A 22,347-nucleotide genomic window follows, 5' to 3' on the forward strand; every position below is an offset into this window, starting at 1 on the left:
GTAGCTGCATAAAATCTTTTATTGCACTTGTACTGTCGATAGAAAATGCTGACACCTAGGTACAAATATACAGTGCTACCAGATTAGCAGCAGGCGTCGCTTTTGGGCGATCAGTCGCCCAGCAGGATAAGGGGTGCCTGGAGCCCCTCGACCCCACATGTGCCCCACCACCACCATGCACGCACTAACACTGTCCAGCAGAGTCTAAGCACGCACACACCTCTGTTCCTGTCAGGTTGCTACATGAGGGAGCACTGATCGGGCAATCCCGGTATGGACGGATTGCCGTGCTCATCCAGACCGGCCAACTCTGGGCTCTGCGAGAGATAACAACACGATTGCTTAATCTATGGCAGTGAACAGAAAAACGGCAAGGCAAAGATCGCTCCAATTCGAACTGACATATATTTAAGGATTTTCCAGACTAATTTTTTTTATTGACTAGGGTATAATGGTTTTTGGGCACCTGTGCAAATCCTGCTCAATGCCCAGTCCGATGTAAAAACTGTAAAAATGCCGCCTTGTCAATAAAATTAGAAAGACGAAAAACAAAGATCAGAAATCTTAGGCATGGTTTCAATAAAGGGATCTTAAAAATGTTAGTGTGTGCTGAATTGAAGACTTCCACTCACAATTTCTACCAGCTCCTTTGGGGGATGTCCACACTCTTGCATCTGTAAAAAAATGGCAAAGATGCAACTCAAAACCTTGCTGTCCAAGTTCCTGTCAACCAAGTTCGGCCTGGACTTTCAGAGTCGTTTGGTATTGGTATTGAAGATGTAAAACACTAGGGCAAACCTCTGCAAAGTGTTGGAAATAAAATGTTAACATTAGTTCACGTTTTATAATGAGTTCTCTAGTGCAGGCTTTGCATAACGACCGACGACTGCATCTGAAATGAACAAACTAACAATGAAATAAATATTAAAATAGTACTGCCATCAATCAAATGTTAGGCATATAGGAGTAGGAGATCTGACTCTGCATTTTAGAGTGAATTTATTGCTACTTATCTGTTCACTGACTGGTACAACAACCTCCCTTCTAGATACTTGGCAAGACTACGGTAAGCAAAGTCAGCAAGAGTGTAACTGAACTGCAGGTAGTGCTTCTTCCTAGTAATACAATAAGATTTAGTGTTGTACAATTACAAATGTCCAAAACGGATCTGCGTCAGGATAGATAATAATTTTTTTAAATAATATAGGAGAGAGTTGTCCATGCCAAACTGACACCCAATTGTGCAGAAAGTTCAACCTAACGTTGGAATGGATTTTGGAATAGATAAAAAGAGGCCGCATCTCCACGTGGTGAATGATGTTGATTGGGGCGAAGCTCTGGTGGTGCTGACGATACTGATTTTATTGTTCATAGGTAGTGCTGATGGTGCTGACTTTTTTTTTATTGCTCATAGGTAGTGCCGAGTTCCGGGTTGCGTTTCGACTTCATTATTACTGCTTTATGGTCGGTGAAATGCAGAGCCAGTGGTTCTAGCGGATCAGCTTGGATCCGCTAGAAGCCGTGGGAATGCATCTCCACCGCTTAAGTCAACGGTCCACGTCAGAAAGAGAATGTGTGGTATGAATCGTGCTTATATATGCAGTTGAGCATTTGACCGCAGCGCCCTCTTGTCTATAACTGTTGAGCCAATGCATGCAAAGTTTAACGCGATTATAAACACATATGACCGCAGTGCCCTTCCTGTATAGACGTTGAGCGGCTACATGCAACGTTGAAGTGTAGCGTAGTGGTTAAGACGCTTGCCTCGTAAGCAAGCGGTCCCGAGTTTGAACCCCCATGCGGGTGTACTTTTTTTTTTTAAAAGTGGGCCGATCCCGGAGGCAGTGCAATCGATGTGAGCACGGACGCCAGACGGACAAGGCTAGACCCTAAGGAGCTTCGCCCCTAAAACCTGAATATAATTCAACTACCGTATATACTCGCATAACGAATACACTTTTTTTTCCGAAAAATTTACACATATTTGGGGGGTAAGTTCATTACGCGAGGTAAAATTTTTGCATTTACACACTTTGCGTGAATGTCATTTTAGGTGCCAATATGACATTGCAAAATACTGTGGCACGTTTCCACTGACAGAGGCACACCCGTGGCTGGTCGTGGGCACGACAAAGTAACCATGCTCTATAAATTGCAAACCTTTTCTAGGGCACTTTTGGCATGCCTTTCGCCGAAGAAAAAGCGCCCTACGAAGCTCACTTAGCATGGAGAGCGGCGCGACCATTCTTAGGCCTAACCACTTTCACGATATCAGTCCGAAAGCGGATCACAGATGAAGGCATGTTTGTTGCAATCAATGCATCCAAAGGACGAAGCACATCTGGGGCTGGGCAATTCCACGACCCCAGCTTCGCTAGGTGTGTGCGCCGCTCAGTTTACTTCCGCAACCACGCAATCGCAGCCATTACGAGCGGCTTGGCTTGGTTTGACTTGACTGCTTGGCAGCAAAAGAAAATTGGCTTCAAGACTTGAGGATCCAAAAATTAAAAAGTGTGTTCATTACGCGAGAAAAACAAAGGAAGTCCAAATATTGATACCCCTTGTGGGGGGTGCACTCACTATGCGAGTAAATACGGTAAATATGTTTCTTGCTTACAAAGTTTCTACAGTTCTGGTGTGGCCTTTCGAGACACCACAAAAATTGTGTAACAACTGTGACAAAAGCAACGTACCTTCTGCATGAGTGCGAGTATTCTGTCAAAGCGTGTCCTCTTCACCTCAGCAGAATCTCCTGGCTGCTCCTGTTCAAACTCCTGGCAGACCTGTTTCATGAGCTCGTACTGGCTGTTGTAGCGCTCATAGTCTGCCACTGGCAGCGACGCTCTCCTTTCAGCAAGCCAATCGGGGTACTAGGGGTACGAAAGAGCTGCTCTAGTTACACAACTTCCTTCAAACATTGAATACACCCATACGCCCAAAGAAAATTTGGGACACACAAGACATGCCGAGCCATGAAGACTCGAATGGTAAAAGCATCTTGACATCTTGACATTGAGATCCTTGACAATTGGGTTTTCGGTGTCCCTTGCCGTTACGTGTACACTGTTCTCTCATTCACCTACCATAGGCTTCCACTGTTCCTTACTTTATTTTCACTTTACAGTCAATTCTAGAAAATATTTGCCAACCAGTAGTAAGGCATGAAGCCAATGCTGATGGCTGCTTGCCTTACCTCCATCCTCGTCTAATTACCATGTTTTCCGGCGTATAAGATGCGGATTATTTCTCAAATTTCCGTCGGTGCACCTTATACAGCAGTGCAACATACATACACTTCTTTTTTATCGGAATGGACCTTACTGTGCAAGATGTAGGCCGTATCTACATTTATGAAAAAGGAAGAATGACCCGCTGATGGCCGCAGCTGCAGCAGTGTTGTACAGCAACAGTGTTCTGCGCCTGTTCAAAGGCCCGAGAATCCGTCGTGCCCACAGTATACCGACGGTGTATGTTGCGTGCCCTCTTTGACCCATGGCGTGCAGTGAAGCCTACCTTGTCCACAATGTCCCTGAGGGCCGGGTAGAGGAGCTCCTTGGAGAGCAAGTTCTGCATCATGCCTTGCATCATGGAGACCAGGCCGGGCACACCCCCAGGAGGTGGAGCCCCATTGGGCGACGCCCCCTCCATCTGCAGTGACCCCATTAGCCGCGAGAGCTCCTCATCCGACGGAACATCCTGCAACGCAGTCGGCAAAGTCAGTTCTCGGCCGAACCACGCACACGGTCCTGTTCTAAGCAAGGTTGCTGGCAACAGGCACTTACGATCAACAGGATTCAGTATAATAAACAGACTAAAATAATACTTACGGAAACGCTGCAACTGCTCCTCTGTACGTCTTGAGACAGAGTTTTTGTAAAAATGAACTTACATTTATTTCCCCAATATGATAGTGACATCTCTCAACACCTACCATGCATTAGCCAAAAAAAACCAAAGAAAGGAAACTGGTGTGAAAAAAAAAAAAGAAGAAACAAGTGAAAGCACAGCAGTGTGAAGCTGGGTTATCCAAACCTTTTGGAACTCCATGTCACCTAGTGTTCCTACAAGCCCAATTTCTTAAGATAACATTTTGTGGGGCAAGCTGAAAAGGGTGAAATTTATGGTGGACAGTTCCCTGTAGCTATTATCTGAACCATATGTAGGTTCAGATAATGTGTGCTAAACTCTCGTGCCAAAAAACCAATTCTAAGTTAATGACCATGGCAGCACTGCTCTTGGGTGAACAGTGGTACTGTTGGGGGTTGGCACTGCTGAAAAGCACTCACACCAAAAGATAGAGCCGTGTCTGAGATGCTCTTGAGAGTTTCGTTGAGGGTGGCAGCAAATTCCTCGTCTGTGGCTGCAGTGGCTGGAAGCACAAAAATGTAGCATCAGTAAGTGGAGGGTGAGTGCAAGCACCAACAGACACCAGACATATCAGCGTGAAGTCTTCAACTGCACTTTAATCGAGGGCTTATGTTACCATTTGATTATACCTCGTTTGCAGTTACGGTGTTCAGAGCACCGAACAGGTTACTTATCTAAATATAAAAGGCAATTCTAAAATAAAAATTAACATCATATGTTTTGATGCTTTTGAACCATAGGAGAGTATAAACTTGGGTGAGTGGATAGTGTATAACAGGGGTCTCAAACACGCGGCCCACGGGCCGCATGCGGCCCGCCACTCGCTGGGACGCGGCTCGCAGGTAACCGGTTACGAGTTATGGTTCCCATGTCTCGAGCGCTAGAAATGGCATACGCCATAAAGATCTCATCTCGTCGAGTCATTTTTCCTCGAAAAGTAGCTGTGCTCTTGTATTCACATAGTTTATACTTATCTGTGCTCATTTGACCTTTGTTTAGCTTTATTTATTGCTTCCCAGCTTTTTGTAATGTTCAACGATTCCGCTACTAGGCTGCAAGCGCCAGCTATTCGTTAAACTATTCATTCATCTCGGCTGCGTGAACTCTCGATCAGCAGGAGCAACTGCCAAAATAAAGTTCTGAGCTCGAGATTCTCGCCTACAAAAAAGTATCACCATTAAAATACAAGTATTTGTTCAAAGTGCTGTAATAAAAATCGCCAAGAAATCAACAACTGTCAATTTAACTGACTGTCTTTTTAGACACATGTTGAACTTCGTTAATTCCCATGTGAATTTAGCAACGGGAACGACCGTGTACTTGCTCTCTCGTTCCATTCAAAATGCCAGCACGTTGGCTGTGAGGTGGCATTTTAGTTCTTGTTATCACATCACATCAGGTCAGCGCCCAAAGTAGTCATAATAACAAATCAAATCGAAAGATGTCATTGGCAAAACAGTGAGTTTACAAAAAGGATAGAGCACGAGGTCCTTTCTCTTCAGAATCTTTTGAACCCCCCCCCACCCCCTCTTCCGTTGACCCTAGACCTCACTGGTGTGGGATATTTGGCCCCACACTAAAATGAGTGGTGTATAACAAAATGAAAAAAGCAAAAATATTAAACAAGGGACAAGTCAAACAAACATACAGACTAGGTGCCTGGTCTGTTTGTTTCTTTGACTTGCCTGTCCCTTGTCTTTTTAGCACTGTTTTAATTTTGCCTTTAAATCAGATTGTAGTAAGGAAAATAGCAAACCCAAGTGACTGTACCTTTTAGAGGTAGCTTGATAGCTAACAGACACCTATTGCCAGATATTTTTATGCATTTCTTAAGTTGGTCATAAGTTCCTTTCACAATTGTTCTACAAGTAAGGACAGGAAAACAACAAGCTCCAAATTCTTTAGGCTGAGCACTCTTGAATCGCTAAGATTTTGTCTCAAATATTCCGGCCCACCCCTGTCCAGGAGCAGAGAGAGATAGTCAGCAAGAATATGTGTTATGGAGTTGGGGGAGCATGCCATCTGGAAGCATCGGATGGGACAACAAAAAACAGACGTGTTCCATATCCATTTTGCATGTTCCCGCTGAAATTCCCATTATAACGAAAGCAGAAATTTGCTTCAAAAGCACTCATGAACCAATTACATATGGCAACTCCCTGTTAGATTACAGAAGCCTACCCACCTGCTCGGTTGGCTGTTTGGGTGATCTTGGTGAACTGCTCCTTGAGCTGTGGTTCTTCCTCCAGGAAAGTGTTCATGACGTCTGCAAACTGGCTGAATTCTGCCGTCCATGGGTGGTCATTCAGTCCGCCACCACTCCGGTTGAGGCAGTTCTCCTGCAGACCAGACCATTCATGCTAGGAGCCTTTTTAACTGCCCAAAAAGACTCGGAGCAAAAAAAAAAAAATCCTAAATTCTAGTCATTTCTTTTGTCTCCGAAGGCATATGGTTTTCATCGCAGACCAAATAAAACTAGAATTTCCTCACATAAAATTATCAACATTATGCATTAAGTTGTCCCCCAATTTTTTCTGTGAGCACAGAATTACCATGCTCCTTCAGAGAGCGAATGGTAGAAGTTGTGACAAGTATGCATAGCAGATTCCCTTTGCAAGCAGTAAAGTGGAATGAACAAGGAGAGCATCTTAGTCATGCATCTCTGTACTTTTCAGCTACTCTGAGAGCATCTTTCTTCAGAACTTCCATAGGATTTCCTCCCAGGTAATCAGTCAAAAAGCTTTCTAGCTGCTACATGCACGATAATAGCATACTGCCCGAAATCAACAATTGTTCTCCTATAGCAGCATTGGAGGCCAGTGGTCTCCATAATGTGCAATAGACAGCCTTTTTTCCGCATTTGAGAAACACTTGTGCGTGAAATAAACATTCATGTATGATTATGGAGAAAGAAAACTGAAATATAACTTAAAATGTTCCTCACTTTCTTTTCTTTGGGTGGTTCCCCATTGCCACTCGAGGAAGGTTTTTCAAAGTCCTGCAGGGCACCTGTAAACAGAGATACGTAGTTGAGGCAGCTAAGGGCAATAGGGCCCCAGGGACACAAGTATGCCCAGGGAGTCTAAAAGTCTAAAGCTCAAAAAACCTTACTGAGCATTCCACAGCTAAGAATAGACCATTTTCGAAAGTCCGTCTATCCACCCTGTCTGGAACTGAACCTGACCCTCTTAGTCTAACGGTGGCACCTTGCAGTTCCTCCATACCAAGAAAAAAAAAAAAAAAAAAAAAAAAAATTATTCAAGAACACAAAGCAGGCAATAGAGAATTGATTCCCAAAAATCGCTTCCAGTGAGTCGATTTTGATTCATGAACCATGAACTTGAGCATTCATGATTTTATATATATATTGTTATCCCAATACAACCACCAGATCAGATATTTTGGAACTTCTGCCACTGCCACTCTTTGAAAAGCATCTATTGAAGCCCACTCTGAACAATCATCATCATCACTTAATTTTTCTTTGACAGCCTAAACGGACATCACGTGATCTTTAAAGAAGTATACTTATTTGTCCAAGTTTTGTCAAGGAAAAAAGTTTAAAAAATATAGACAATGAATAGAGTTCCCTTATAAATTAGACGAAAACAATACATTAATTTATATTCTTGCCAGAGATTCAGCATTATTAAAAGCAGACACTTATTTTGAGATAAAGCCTTGAGAACATCCTAGCTGTGGCAAGCATACACAGTTGAACCTCGATTTAACAAAGTCACCGGGACCCGCTAATTATTTCGGTAAATGGGAAACTTCATAAAATCGAGGAAGGAAGACTTTGCGCATACACTGCGCGGGTAATCAGAATTTGTTTGTTAAATCGAGAAATTTGTAAAATCGGGTTTTATCAAATCGAGGTTCAACCGTATTTGTTTTTGAGACTTGTGTTTAAGACTCATCACTCAAATGTTCTGATAACATTGTGCATTTGAACCGTATGATCACATTACATATTTTTATCAGTACTTCTCCCTGGACCTTCCCTAATAGACCTTATGCGAAATTGCTTGGTGGTCTGACAACACTGAGAGCATCGTCGGTACCAAAACACGGTGGTGGCATCAGAGATAACTGTACGGGCAGTGTGCGATGGCATGGCAGTTTTGTTTTCCACCTTCTGACCATGAAATGTGGAAAAAGGGTTTAAAAAACCTACCGGAACTGTCTGACAAAACTCTCGGAGACCTGTGCACACTGGTCACAACCTCGTTGAAGTAGCAGAAAACGTCCTACGCCTTCGCTGTGGAAGCTTACACACTGCGGGTTTTCGCCAGCATGTACAGGCCTCCTAGAGCTTTGTAAGACAGATGTGGTAGGTTGTTTAAACTGTTTGTCCATATTTCAGGTCGGAAGGTGGAAAGGAAACCTGCCGCGGCATCGCACACTGCCCGTACGGTTATCTCCGATGCATCCACCGTGCTTCCCTACCAACGACGCTTGCCAACATTATGGATGAACGCTAATGGCTGTACCCGTTATATTGAGCGGTAGCTTACGCTACCTAGCCTAGAAGTTAAAAACCAATGTATGACTTCTTTCCTTCACCTTGGTCCAACCTAGTCGGCGTTACCCCGGCACTGGGTCCACTGGGGGACAGGCTGGAGACTTTGGGCCGGAGCCACATGGGAGGGAGTCCCAATTTTTCCAAAATGGCGACGCTCTCTGTGCTGTCGGGCCACCAAGCAATTTTGCATAAGGTCTATTGCAGAATTTATAAATACATCAATTAAAAACGCATTCCTGTTAAAAGGAGCCAGCACAAAATGAGACTGCACAAAACTGGGGTTATTTTCTGCAAGTGTTTTGAGTGATCACAAATGCCTTTTTTTTTCTACATGGATTACGAGAATGGTGGCACATCTTTCAGCTCTGTGGGTGCATGGCAAGAGGTTGATATATCTATTGGTAGTAATAAGCTGGGTAATGTGTGACCTGTGCCACATGGCAGATAACAGTTCGAAAATATGAGAAACTTTGCAGACAAATAAAATCACTTTCATATTTGATCTCCCTGGTCCAAAGATCACAAGATCAGCGGTTGTCTCTCTGAGCACCCAAGAGTGGTCGAACACCAAAATATTTAGAAGTGAATGCTTTCTGATAGTGGTAGGGCCTTGTAACACAACACTGCTGGAATAAACAGAAGCATAGATTCACTTGCCTCATGACAGCAATTTGCAATTCACATGTTAATCAATAACTCTGATAGTTTCTTTTGTGCACTATTACCCATTGTCTGTTGAGAATCACAAGTAAAATACAAGGAAAACAATACTCTAGACCCACTGCCAAGACAATTTCAGAAGTATTTGTCAAGCATATAGTATCCCCAAATGGTTCCCGTAATTTTGGACATCTGTGCATATTACAGGCATATCATTTTCTTAAGTTTCTTTAGTGTCGCTTCCCAGTTTTACGCGACATTACTCCATTAATGCGCGTAATGTTCCAGATTTCTAAAATTTGTAAACATGCAACTGGATCCGTGCCAACGTAGTATTCCCCGCTCTAACGAATTCAGATAGCCAAACAGACAAAAGACTGGTGACGAAACAACGCCTCATTAGAACAGAAACACGCCACCGGCTAGAAATAAACACAAAAAAAGAAAGAAAGATAGATGCGCTTGGGACTTCCTCATGACTCTAGGATGCACAGCACCTGCAACGTACTAGTAACTTTGCTCAGGCACAGAAACTCTCTACAGAAAAAAATGTATCGGAGGTTCCTAGAGAATTTGGTGTCATGATAAGTGATAACCTGGCAGCGAGCGTGAACTGCGCCCCGGGCACTCGCAAAGGAAGCCACCGAACAGGAAAGTCTGGGCAGTCCCCAAGACGCTCCGTCAACCCCTCTGACCGCCACTCACTGTCGAGCAGGTCGTCAAGCTCTTCGTCGACTGCCTCGGCGTCCGCAGCGTCCTCGGCCAACACCTTATCCTCCGATTCGTCTTTGGAGCCCTCCGGCTCGGGTGAATGCGCTGTCGACGACGTCTTCTCTGCCATAATTCCGTGGAGATTGGCAGAGACAAAATACGCAGGGACGCAGCTGATGCAGAACTCGACTTGGATGAAGGATCGGATTGGATTGGATGAATGTCCTGCCAAACCGAATTCTTGTGATAAAGATATGAATAAAGATGAATAAACTACGACCCCCATTGAATGAAATGTATGTTTAATTAAAAAACAAGTTTTTCTTATAAACGTTTTAATTGGGCATTTGCTCGCGTTATCTAGTGCACACACACACACACAACCAAAAATTTTTAGTTTGCAAATTATAAACATACACATTATTTAGCACCAATATTTCAAAACTATTACCGAACGCAAAAAAAAAAAAAATAAGACCCATGTTTGTTTGCATGGTTTGCATTTGCCAAATTTCCGTCTGTGTGAATAGAGTGTGCCTTCTTGTTTCGATCTGCCCAGAAGATGCGCTCAGGGGGGAGACATCTTTAGTCATATCCAGTGTCGCCAGCCCGTGACGCCTTTCGCGACTTCTTAGGACCGGATGCGCAGCAGCGGAGCTAATCCTAAGAGATCGCAAGAGGCTTGAAAACCGGTCTGGTCTCTCTCGGTCTTACTCGGTCACAAGAGTGTAAACAAACCTTAAAAGTATTTTTTTTTTTTCGGTTTTTACATTTTTTGGGGTTCGGGCAAGCCAGCGGGCACAAAGGGAGAACTAAATATCAGTGAACCGGAAGACGCGGAAACTTCCTCCGGGCGACCCGCGGTGCCGAAAGCGCGCATATCTGAAGTATTTGGTCCTGGCCTTACTACTGGTCAGTGCCACTAAAAGCTTTTTCTTTTTTTTTTAGTCGAAATACAAAATACAAGTGATGCGAGCCATTTCAATTATTTATGAAAGTAGTTTTTGTTCAGTATTTTCCATAGAGATTGTACATACTAACTCTAGAGGAAAAGGTCCGCCATTTTCCCATGCATTCTAGCTGCCGCAAGCGGCGGAACATGCAGGCAGACCCTCGGGGTCCCACACATTGTTACCAACTGCCTTCGATTTCACGAATATAATTATATCATCAGAGCAGTTTCATGAACTTCAACAATCCGCGAACTTACCGGTGCAAAGATATTTGCGTTCCTTTCGAAGCTTTCTTTTTGCATAGCGCACAGATGTACGGCCTCGCATCAACGCTAAACTAAACCAGATAGCCGTCCTCGCAGGGGACGCGAGTGGGCGCGCCCCAGGAATACGAAACCGAGCATACACCAGATTTCCGAGATTTCAACAGAAGGGAAGTTAATGCAGCGTAATGAGTATACTGCTTTTTATAAGCGTTAGATTAGCTCAGAATTCAGTTTACAACGTTAAAGGGCAACTCCGCTCAATTCCGAAGATTTCGGGATAATGATTGATTTCGAATTAAAAACCCTAGTAAAACACACAACGTCGTTTATGGGATATATATTTTTAAATAAATCTAATTTTAAACACGAGCGGGGAAATCGAAACCGAAACTTCGGCTCCGCCCGGCAACATTGGCCTCGGGTCGCCAAGTACATGGCCATCACGTGGTACGAGATGTCACGTGATCCTCGGCCCAACGACGGGCGGGATTGGGGCGGGCGTGTGGCAGGCGCGAGTGTCGTCTGCACCGCACTCTTCGCCACGTTTTGGTGTCTACGGCATTCGACGTCTGCACAACTGCAGCATTAGTCTGCGCACGTGGCAACGTTACTATACTCTGTTTCATACTTAGCGTGCAACGCTGTTAGCGATACTGGCACGAGCGTGGGGCTTGATCTCGTTGATCATTTGCACGCGTTCTCGCACAAACAAAACCATGGACGATGCCACGCGCTCGCGCCAGTAGCTTTGACAGCGTTGCACGCTAAGTATGAAACAGAGTATAGAACACTCAGTTGGGAAACTCGCCGTCGAAACCTGGGCCGCTGGCGTCCACCGAGACCGAGCTAAATGCGACAACAGCGCCACCCTTTATCGTTTGTCTGTACTGTAGTCACCTTGAGCTTGGTGATTGGTGTAACGCAGGCGCGTTACACCAATCATGTGGACACCGCTGAGCGCCGAGAGACAACGTTGCTGACGTCATGCGCTACGCTCGCCCAGAGAGGTGAAAACAAGCAAAAGGGGGCCATTATAATGACGTTTAGCTCAATGTTGGCTCCGCCCATGCCATAGCCTTGACTGCGCTGTTGGTTCAAATCAGCTGATTTCGGCAATTTGGCGAGTTGCAAAGTTTGCCCGACCGTTTAAGAAACATTTAGACAGAACTGCGTCGTAACATTTCACGTGTGGTCTTCCTAGGCGGTAAAGAGGACTGCATGGTTTTTTCAAAACCAAAAATGAAGCGGAGTTGCCCTTTAAATTATCACTGTTTATATTGCTGAGAGTTTTCAGTCTTCGCGATTACCATTGCGACTGTCGTCCTTCAGCTGGCAACATTGGTTTCTTTCTCTCGTGTTCTGTCGCTCTCTTTCGCGATCTTTCACTTGCGACCCAGGATGTTGGCGCACGGGATTTGCCACTGCTCCTCACCCACCTTTACCCCCCTGGTATTTTCAGTTCAGTATACCAGAAAAGAAACAAATGCCATTTATAAAGTACGGAAACAAAATATGACCCATCAACAGAAAAGGCGGTGCATACTAGAAAGTAGGGGTGTCGTGAACCAGCCGAGGTTCTAGTTCGACCAGGTTCGACTTTTTCGAACTTGTTATGGAAATTCTGACGAACCTTCTGCTGAGGTTCGACTCCTGTGCGCATGCGCGACAGGCTGGCCAGTTGGCTTCGGATTGGAGGGTAATGGCTAAGGGATGAATTAAGGGCACCGCTGATTGGTTATTTCAGTTAATACAGTACAAAAAATTATGTTATCAACGTCTAGTGATTAGAATCGGTTTCTTTTAATTGCAACTGTTCATAAAATAAAATAACCCTTTGCATAAAAATAAATTCTCCAAACCTAGACATGCGTGTACCAAGATCTAGCCACATTGTCCGCAAAGTCCAACCGGTCGAATCTGGTGAAAAGTTTGGAAGGTTCGTCGAACCGTTTCCGACCCAGTCGAACCCCGAAAGTTCGACCTAAAAATATGGTTCGAAAAAAGTTAGCGACACCCCTACTAGAAAGGGGTAGTGGGATCAGGCACCGATAAGCGGCGAGCGTAGAAACGTCCCGGATGTATGCGGTGGCGCTGCGGTCGTATACGTGCTCGAGGATCTGAAATAAAATAGTCAGGGTGCAGCCTGCAGGCGAGCTGGTGAATGTTAACCATGTTGAATATACCTGAGACTGGGGCAGAAATGAACATAAAAGCCGAAGGAACAGAAAGGGACAGGTCGTCTTCTCAAGATCTGACAGGTTCCGAGCCTGCTGAATGCCTTCCGCAGCAGGTTTGGTTTGCGGTTTGGCCGCTTGGCGGTATGGCAGCCCAAAGTGGCTCCTGTTCTGAACTGATATTTAATCAGTGTTTGCTGTAATGTGTGGCCAATGAAGTGTCATGCCGAATTAGTCATTAATCGTGCAGCAAATGCAATGCGAGCTGCCCTGGCTGCCTGCTTCATACAGCCTATCCAGAACATGCTTTAGTGGCGCCCACTCGAGCCGTCGACAGAGTGAGGCAGCCGCGAGCGCTCGCAGAGTTCACTACCCCTCCTCTAGTTCACGGCCACTCAAGCGACCAAGGACATCATGAAGGAAGTTATTCTTTGCTGGTTTTTGTCAATTTAATTTGCCTATAACTTTTAAAATAAAGCAAAATGCGAGAAAAGGAAGCTTTCATTAAGTTACAACGTTCAGCGCGCTCAGGTTTGGTGCAAGTTAAAAATCGGTAAAAAAGTTCTTGCAGGGCCCTTTTAAGGCACGCGCAAGATTCATTGTAAATTTCCATTTTCAATTTTCGAGAACATCGGACTTCACAAGCTTAGACTTTGAAAAAATTTGATTTCTTTTGAAGTTTTCGTTTTTTAAGTTCAAACAATTCAAAATTATTGAGTTTGGCAAACCTCATTCATACAAAAATTTAAAGCCATCGAAGTTTGCAAACCTCAATCTTAAAAAAAGAAAAAGATTGAAACTATTGATTTCGAATTTTTAAAAACCTCTATGACTTCCAAACTCCACAAATTCGAATCCGGGCAGTTTTTAGAAGTCCCAAACTTCGCAAAATCTAACCCTTGGGAGGTTTGAAAAGTGTTGAATTATAACTTTAGGCGGTTCGCAACATCCCTAGTTGGGAGGCACCCGAAACTTCAATTGTTTAACAATCTTTTTTTAAAAATTACCACACAAGAAAATTAAATTTTTAAAGGGGCACTGACAGGGCAAAATTAATTTTAGAGCACAGCTTTAGGCGCCCATTTCCGGCTTGAGCGGCGTCAGCTTAACCGTGCGGTGCATAACGGGACGTTTCCCATAATGCCCCCCGGTGACGTTTCGGCACAGTGCCGAAACATTGCGTGAAAGGAGGAGGGGAGGGTACGGATGAGTACCCTCCCCTCCTCGAGGACTGCACTCTAAATTGGCATAACAGAAAGTTGTGAACGTCTTTCATTTTTTTTATTATTCAAAACGATTGAAAACGATGCCTGGACATCACCCTCAAAATTGGAAACTTGGGAATTCGGTATTTGTGAAGTAAAAATAATGATTTCTAAAACCCGAATTTAGAAGTTCCCGTGCGATCCGCGCCAGTGCAGCTACGTTGAATATTGAGCTGCCCTGCGAGTAAACTTTCTTTCACGCCTACACTCTGCTCCAAACCGCCGTTGCCGTTGCGACCCGAAGCGAGGCGAGGAGTAGAAGAGAAGGGCGCCGGCATATCGGGAAGAACGGAAAGACCAATTTCTTCTGTGGGTGCCATGCCGACTATCACTGCCAGCAGACGACGCTCGACATCTCACGGGTTTTTTGTAAAGTGCTGCCCAGGCGGAGTCACAACCGAAACTACGATACTACAGACGCCAAACCCAGCTGTTTTGACCGTTTGACAATTTCCTTTTCGTAGACCGAGAGATCATCAGGCGCCTAAAAAAGACCCCTTCATCTGATCATCCTCTTTGGCAACATGCGTCGAGCGCCGCCATGTTTTTCGAGGGAGGAGAAAAATCCAGGAGGCGACATCATACCAAACTCAGATTTTTGGTACTATTTCAAAAAGGAGGGCCGTAGTGCGCTTGCAATTTTGTTAAAAAAACACGTTTTACGATTGCCGTTATTAAAGGGATACTTCAACGAAATTTGAAATATATCCGTCATGTTCAGAAATAGGTTGAATATGATCCACAATATCCGTAAATGACAATCGCACGCTTGTATTTTGAGCCTGGTGGCTGTATTTTTTGTTATAAACGCCCCACTCTAGCAAGCGCTCGGAGAAGACCCAGCTTAGAGCAGGTGACATCCGACGCAATCATGACGCAAGTCTTCTCGGGACGAAGCTACCGTGAGGCTGACGTCGAGGGGATGGCCTAGTCGTTCCAGCCACCGAAGCGGCTGCTTTTGTACGAATTTTGAGCGACGGGTTAATCTTCCATAATCTTGTAGGGGGACAATAGCTAGTTCTGGAACACACAAAAGGGATTCTCGGGAAGACAGGAGTTCCTCCTTCCGCTCAACTTCCCCTCTTCTGTCGTTGTGGCCGGAGGCGAGACACTCACCGTCACTAGCTGTCAAAGTTCCTAGACTGGCATTACAAACGAGGCGTTAGCGACATCCACCAAGTGCTCTTTGCTAATCGTTTAATTCGTTTTAGAAGCCCTTTTCGAGACTTTTTTAACAAGATACTGGTATGTTCGATGTGATACTGCTCCTTTGAACACATATAGACCATAAAATAAGCGCCTACAAAGCTGCTATATTTCATGATATTTGACATCACAAATCAAAAGATGCAAAATAATGAGAAGCGCGCAAGTGAAAAATTTTTTTTTGCAATGCGGTATTTTTTTTTGCGTTTATGACTACAATTTGCATCGCTTTAGACAAAAAAAAAAAAAAAATATATGACCTTTGGTGTGTCGGTGCCCCTTCAAGTTCTTTACTACAGATGTGACACCATCAAAGGGAACTCCCACAATTACTTGACCGAAATCCAAAAATGGTTGCATGATCCCTTTTAAGAACAGAAATTAGGGCCATCCACCCAAAACAAAAGTGTGCGATTATTATCTGAATGTTTAGCATATACATTTCAAGTTTTGATTTAGTATATTTTAAACACGGCTAACTGATTAGCACAAAGCATTACAATAAATTACAGCCTTTTAATGTTGGCAGACACCAGCTGCTACTCAACTGGTTCCTCGGACCCGATAATCGCTAAGGAGAATACCCTCCATCCATCGAAGGGTTTACTAAGTTCTCTTCCTCCAAGGCAGACGTCATGGACTTGACAACAGGCCTTTAATTCTGGTTGTGGGAGCAGTTATAGCTACAACAGCAGCAGTCTACTTCAGCTTCTTCTTGGGTCGCAGGTTGTTGGAGTGGCCACACTTGCGCTTCCGGCAGTTGGTCGCCTTGGGATGCAGTCGGGCGTAACACCTACACATAGAACATACAAAAGTACCAGTCGGAAACTTAGCTCGTAATTTCATTTGTAGCGCAAAAAAAAAGGTGGCTATATTGCAGTCAGAATCAGTGGGGAAAGGGCAAAAATCATAGCTACACTAATTTATGTTTTTCTGTAAACAAAGAATCTAAAGCGTCGACATCGAAGCAAACCGGCTGTCAATGCTTTCAACAACTCACTTGCGGCAGATCATCTTGTCGCAGTTGTACTTCTGGGCCAGAATGCGCAGACTGGGCTCAATGACACCACCCACCAGTCGGAGGTTCAGGTGCAGGGTGCAACCTAGGGACAGATGATGGTGCAGTTAGCACCACTGCTTCGGAAACACAGACGATGATGGCATAGATATGTCATAAGGCCAAACCCACTGCCTGTAGCCGGAATATCAATGCGACAGCTACACATTCCAAAGAAGCACGACAGAGATAGCTCAACAGGCACTGCCTCATAAAAGCTAGCTAGATTTTTCGAAATAGCACGGTTTAACTCTCTTTCAATGCCATAAAGGAGCTAAGGAACTACCGTGGCTTCTATGTATATTTTGCTTTAGCTGCAAAAAGAGTACCACCTACCGAAAGCCTGACAGACAGCAATCTAGCAGTAGAAATACATGCAAAATAACGGAAACGTCCTAAACATACGGGGCTGTTCCCATTTAATTCCAACGTCATGCCTATGATGGTACTACATGTTAACAAGTGAAAGCTTTAAAGTTTGGGGTGTACTTATATCCTTGCACCATGTTCGTGTTTCACAATCTACGCTGTACTCCTGCGCCGCATGAACTTTGACAACTCAATTTGCTAGAGCAGCATATTCTGCGTCATGACCAATAGTACAAGAGCGGTGCCTTCTGCTACGAATCCCACAAATTCTCTACAGGTCATCTTTAGTAATTGACAATTTTTTGGGTGATGTTGGCACTTTCAAATTCCCAGACCTTCACAGGTTTTCCTAGACCATTTTTGATTAGATTCTATGACAATTAAAAAAAGGAGAATTTGGAAACTAAGCCAGGTCGGTCTAGCTTGAATGAGCATTTCTTAGACAGTGACATCGTCACCCGCACAATTCCACTTCGGAAACAAGTCTGCGGAAAACAACATGAAAAGAAGCGCCCGTTGCACATGGAAATGCCCTAAAGGCTTGAAACCGGTACAGGCCAGACAAACCAATACCTAATAGGTGCATGTGCGTGCCGTGCTTGCCAGAAGACAAGAGGGACAGAGGCTGTCGCCATCGAATTCGGTCAATCGGGAGGTGGCCTCTGCCGCCTACATTCCATTTCTAGTCTGACCACTGCCGACGCCACTATCGGACAGAACCAAACAAGCAGCGCTAGAAGGGCACCGTCAGGGTGCTCACTGCCTTTGTGCATGTCACCAACTAAACCAATTGTGCACAGTGAAAGCACTGAGATTCTGCACTTTTTTCTGTGCACGATTGGTTCCGATTGGAGCTGTGATGTCGCCTTTCGGCACTGCTTGAATGGCTCCAATGGATTGCCGCACAGGCTGTGGCCGAACTCATTTTATAGATTGTTTTCCCCGATCTAGGAAACTTTCTGATGACAATTCGAGGTTCGTAGACGCATCGTTACTGCCTTTTCTCTCGGGGGGAGCTCTCGTACGTTGCGCGAGAACACGCCACGGCGAGACGCACTTCACAAAGTGTGCTGCCGCAAACGGAGTTCGGACACCATGCAGCAACACAGCTGCGACGTTAAAGTCAAGCCTCTTCCCCTCAAAAAGGAATGGCACACCAAAAGCTCCGCTCACCCGGCTGCACGCTGTCCTCGTCTGTGAGCTGTCGGCCTCCGAAGAGCAGCCTCTGCTCGTCGCATGGCAGGCCCGTGCGCTCCTCCAGGCCTCGCTTCACGGCGGCCACGCTGTCCCCGGAGCACAGGTCCAGCGTGACCGTGCGGCCATCCAGACTCTTCACGAACACCTGCATCTTGATGCCACCTGCATTGGACGAGTAAGAAGTCAAACATGAGTCTTAAAAACTATGATCGTCACTTTTGAGGGTGTCAGCCATAAAAGATAAGGTAGTATCTTCATCACAGTTAGTGGGAACACGGGAGCATGTCACGCCGGGTACTGTCAGCATTATGGCAAGGTGCGCAACTGCGGCGTCACAAATGCGCTGCAGTTGAGTGACGAGTGGTTAGAATGCTTCGATACTTATCTGATGCCATATCCTCTTTCTTATGTTCCTGCTAACTGTGATCACGGTAGTACAGCTTAACGTCAACACGAGATGGTTTGTTTTCATTACTTTTCGTGCTATTCTTAGACCGACCGGTCAAACTATGTGGTGCAGTTTTGACTCCCGATTAGGCCACTTCAGACGGAGCAACTTTTTCGGCAATTTTGGGGTTGCTGGCGGGTTGTTCCCTAGATTGACGCGAATTGCTGAGATTGGGCCCGGCTCGAAACAAGCAAGCAACTCTGAGCAATTCGAAGACGTTTGAAGTGGCAGCAGAAAATCAGGGACGCAATATTTTCATGTGATAGCCCTTGCTAGGGACAACGACAACTAAAGACTTGGCTCTGGTCTGAAATTAATCATTTTTGAAAATAAAAAGTTTCAGAAAGATGAATTAGTATTCCCAATACCATTTTAAATGTACAAAAAAAAAAAACTTGTTTATAGCGCACAACTGTGCGACTAAATAGTGCAAGGAAAATAGAATTTAATGATGATGGTGGCAAATTGCAGCAACTGGTTGCTGCATGGATGGACGGATGTTAATGGCTATACTCTTTGTAAAAGGCGGTAGTTTGTGCCACCTAACCTAAGCCTAAAAGACAAGTAAAAAAAAACAAAAAGAAAACAGAGCAGTAGGCAGGGACGACATTCACAACGAATAACTCAAAGCACTGGAGAATGAAAGACTGCTATAATGACATATTAGAAAACCAAGTAATACCACAGCCCTGGAAAGAGGCAGATAGTCAACTAATTTACAAAGGAAAGGACCATATGGACATAAACTCATATAGGCCAATAACAACCCTAAGCAACGCCTTCAAACTGTTTACGAGCACACTCAACAGAAGACTGCAAGAGATATGCAAAAAGATGAACATCCTAAGTGAGGCACAGAATGGATTCAGACCCCACAGACAAACTAGCGACAATATATTTACTCTGAGCTAAGCCATAGAATTGAAAAATCACGAGAAGTCTAAATTGTTCTTGACATTCTTGGACCTTGAAAAGGCCTATGATGCCGTCCCCCATGACAAAACGTGGAGGGTGTTGGAACATCTTGGATTTGAAGCAGAGACCATAAAACTACTAGAAAGCTTAAAACGAAGACTGCAGAGCCTCCTACAAATTCGGACCATACACCTAGGAACCAGTATCGACAGAAATCTGAGACAGGGATGTCCACTATCTCCTACGCTCTTCAATATCTACATCAATGACTTGATCGCCGAACTAGAGGAAAAAGGCCCTGGGCTTCGCTTCACAACTGTGACCAATGAAGAAGACCAGGGGTACACCAGGATCCCCTGCCTCGCCTTTACGGATTTCTTGGTGTTGATTGCAGAGTTTGAGGCAGATATGCAGCACCTTCTGGACATCTGTGCAGAGGTAGCACACCAAGACGGCTTCCGGTTTAACAAGAGTAAAACTCAGTGGATGGCGTTCAATTCAACGGAGACAGGAAGCTTCCACATCGGAAACACACAGCTCAAAGAAATTACAGCATAAACATACCTGGAAATCAAAATCCAGAACACTAACAACTATTTGGCCAAACACGAAGCAGCAGTAGTGGCAAAATCAAGCAAACTGAAGGGAAAAGTGTGGAACCTGGCGAGATACTCCTACAATACATATGCAGCTGGAAGAACCCTTCGGAAGACGACGGCAGTCCCAACAGTAACGTATGCAAAACGACGCAGTAGCACTTGGGCCAGCCCAACTGAAGCTTCTCGACAGGCATCAGACCAAGATTGGACGGTGGCTCCTGGGAGCAAGCTGGGGCAGTCGACCCACGAGGTAAGAGGGAAAATCAGTGTCTCACTACCTCGGTCGCCTGGCGTTCCTATCCAGAGAAAGGTACGCCGAGCGAATGTACAAGTATGAACGTCAGGCACCAAGGAATTGGAAAAAGATGGATTTAGTGCGGGAACAACATGACATGTGGCCACTGGCCAGAAACAGTGGACAAGGATGACCCAAACTGAAATCGCTGCAAAGGGAACGTGTCTGTGGCAAGAGGCAATGAGGAACCAGTCGCTCGCTTAATATCGGGAACACAAGACTGCACCAGCTTCCTATCACTGCTATTGGGGAGACCGAGAGCGCCCTTCTTTTCCAGGTCCGGACCGGCGCACCGGTCACACGGAAAAGAAAAGAGCTCTTCGGGGATGACGACACGACATGCAGACTATGCGGCCTTGGGGATGAGGACATCGATCACATCTTCAGCCAGTGCCCGTGCCTAAAACCAACTAAAAGGGCAGGAAGGGCCCTTGACCAGGTTCTGGGCTTGGCAAAACGCTCAGAAAACAGGACCACCACAGCCGCCGCTCCAACGACGCGAAGCAGAGCAGGCAGAGCAAGTGGAAGTGGCGAAGCGTCATCTCGAAAGGTGGGAAAAGTGCTGCCGCACAGCTGAGGAGTCCAAAGCCAGAGCCAACCGAGCCCCAGCAAGCCAGGACGACACATAGTGTGCCGACCTCAAAATATTTTATTGAGGCTCGTCCATCAGTTTATTCCGGTGTTGCGACTTCACAGAGGCTGTACCGGCTGTGGTAATCACTATGATGGTGACTTGTTGCGACTTCTGTGAGTGGCCAAGGCGGACGAACACTTGGGAGCCAAGCCAGGTCAGACCGTCTGGAACTACAGATTAAGTGGTGGACACACAAACTTTTGGTGCCTTCTTTTGTTTCTACTATTTATTCATTTACGTCTTATTTATTTACGTCATATCGACAACGGATTTTTGTTTTGTTTTAATATTAAAACGCATCTGCGAAGTTTCCTTGGGAGCGACCGACCTGATGCAAAAGGGTTTTGGTGCTGCTGAATACAGACAACCACCATGATTCCTCCCGCCCTTCTATGCCAATTATCTCATAACCTCTAAAAGATAAGGGGAAAAAAAAAACTAAAAACATCGCTTTTGGCGAGGGAATGCGTGAGGTCCATGTTGCTGGTGTTGCGACGTCAAGTTGCTGGGAGAAATTGCCGTCTGAGGCGGGCCTAACGCTTCAGCGATGTTGCGTGAAAGAGTAATTCTACATTTTCGGAATTATATTGGTTCCAGAACAGGCTCTCAAGTGGCAAGGTCGTGCGGTATGCGCACTCATTCAGTCAGAACCTCGCGAACCGTCAATTTTGGGTAATAGTGTAATAACTTACACTTACACAACCGTGAATCATTAATTACATATCTACAATATATGGTGCGTGATACCCTACCTCTTCAGCTTCGGACAAGAGGCACATCAGTTCTAATTAACTTTGGTAAGTTATTTGCCTACAAATGACAACAGCGGAGTGAAGGTGCTAAGCCGAACCACAAAGCTCCACATGACGGAAGATTAGTTTATCGCACCACTGCTTCTTGAAGTAAACCGCTTCCAAGAGTCACATTTAAAGTAAGAACCCATTCTACTCGTGATTAAACGCTTAATTATAAATGAAATTACAAAACGGTCTTCCCGCAAACTTACCTACACGCGTCGTGCGGTGAATCAACGGGCTGAAAGGCACGGGGTTTCCTTTCCTGCTCGAACGAGATTATCAACGTTACTGGATTTTTACTACTTCACGCTACCCTCAGAGAAATCTACTCACGCACTCTACGCACTATTGAATAACGTAAAACAAACAAAAAATCTTATTTATATTTTCTAAAATTAATTCAACTTTT

At 45.0% G+C, this 22,347-nt stretch overlaps 2 protein-coding genes across 2 annotated transcripts; both read right to left on the bottom strand.

Moving 5' to 3' along the window:
* Nucleotides 1-10,083, bottom strand: LOC8032967 (peroxisomal biogenesis factor 19). The gene is made up of 8 exons (XM_029966878.3): nucleotides 9,758-10,083; nucleotides 6,812-6,876; nucleotides 6,053-6,206; nucleotides 4,287-4,369; nucleotides 3,514-3,696; nucleotides 2,694-2,870; nucleotides 633-674; nucleotides 1-317 (listed from the first exon to the last, which is right to left on the bottom strand). Exons 1-8 carry the CDS (start codon nucleotides 10,047-10,049, stop codon nucleotides 240-242), a joined length of 1,074 nt encoding a protein of 357 aa, XP_029822738.2. The 5' UTR covers nucleotides 10,050-10,083; the 3' UTR covers nucleotides 1-239.
* Nucleotides 10,084-16,263: 6,180 nt separating this feature from the next.
* Nucleotides 16,264-22,240, bottom strand: LOC8032966 (ubiquitin-60S ribosomal protein L40). The gene is made up of 4 exons (XM_002401920.3): nucleotides 22,148-22,240; nucleotides 18,227-18,412; nucleotides 16,628-16,730; nucleotides 16,264-16,420 (listed from the first exon to the last, which is right to left on the bottom strand). Exons 2-4 carry the CDS (start codon nucleotides 18,399-18,401, stop codon nucleotides 16,327-16,329), a joined length of 372 nt encoding a protein of 123 aa, XP_002401964.3. The 5' UTR covers nucleotides 18,402-18,412; nucleotides 22,148-22,240; the 3' UTR covers nucleotides 16,264-16,326.
* Between the last annotated feature and the right edge of the window lie 107 nt (nucleotides 22,241-22,347).

This window comes from Ixodes scapularis, unplaced genomic scaffold, assembly GCF_016920785.2.
Source record: "Ixodes scapularis isolate PalLabHiFi unplaced genomic scaffold, ASM1692078v2 PGA_scaffold0__279_contigs__length_252992795, whole genome shotgun sequence".
Lineage (NCBI taxonomy): Eukaryota > Metazoa > Arthropoda > Arachnida > Ixodida > Ixodidae > Ixodes > Ixodes scapularis.

Coding starts and splice junctions, on each gene's coding strand:
- LOC8032967 (XM_029966878.3), bottom strand. CDS start 10,049: ATGGGGGTCGTAGTTTATTCATCTTTATTCATATCTTTATCACAAGAA. Junction 6,877..9,757: donor GCTTGACGACCTGCTCGACA/GTGAGTGGCGGT, acceptor CTCTGTTTACAG/GTGCCCTGCAGGACTTTGAA. Junction 6,207..6,811: donor AACCACCCAAAGAAAAGAAA/GTGAGGAACATT, acceptor TCTGGTCTGCAG/GAGAACTGCCTCAACCGGAG.
- LOC8032966 (XM_002401920.3), bottom strand. CDS start 18,401: ATGCAGGTGTTCGTGAAGAGTCTGGATGGCCGCACGGTCACGCTGGAC. Junction 16,731..18,226: donor CGAGGACAGCGTGCAGCCGG/GTGAGCGGAGCT, acceptor ATCTGTCCCTAG/GTTGCACCCTGCACCTGAAC. Junction 16,421..16,627: donor GACAAGATGATCTGCCGCAA/GTGAGTTGTTGA, acceptor TTCTATGTGTAG/GTGTTACGCCCGACTGCATC.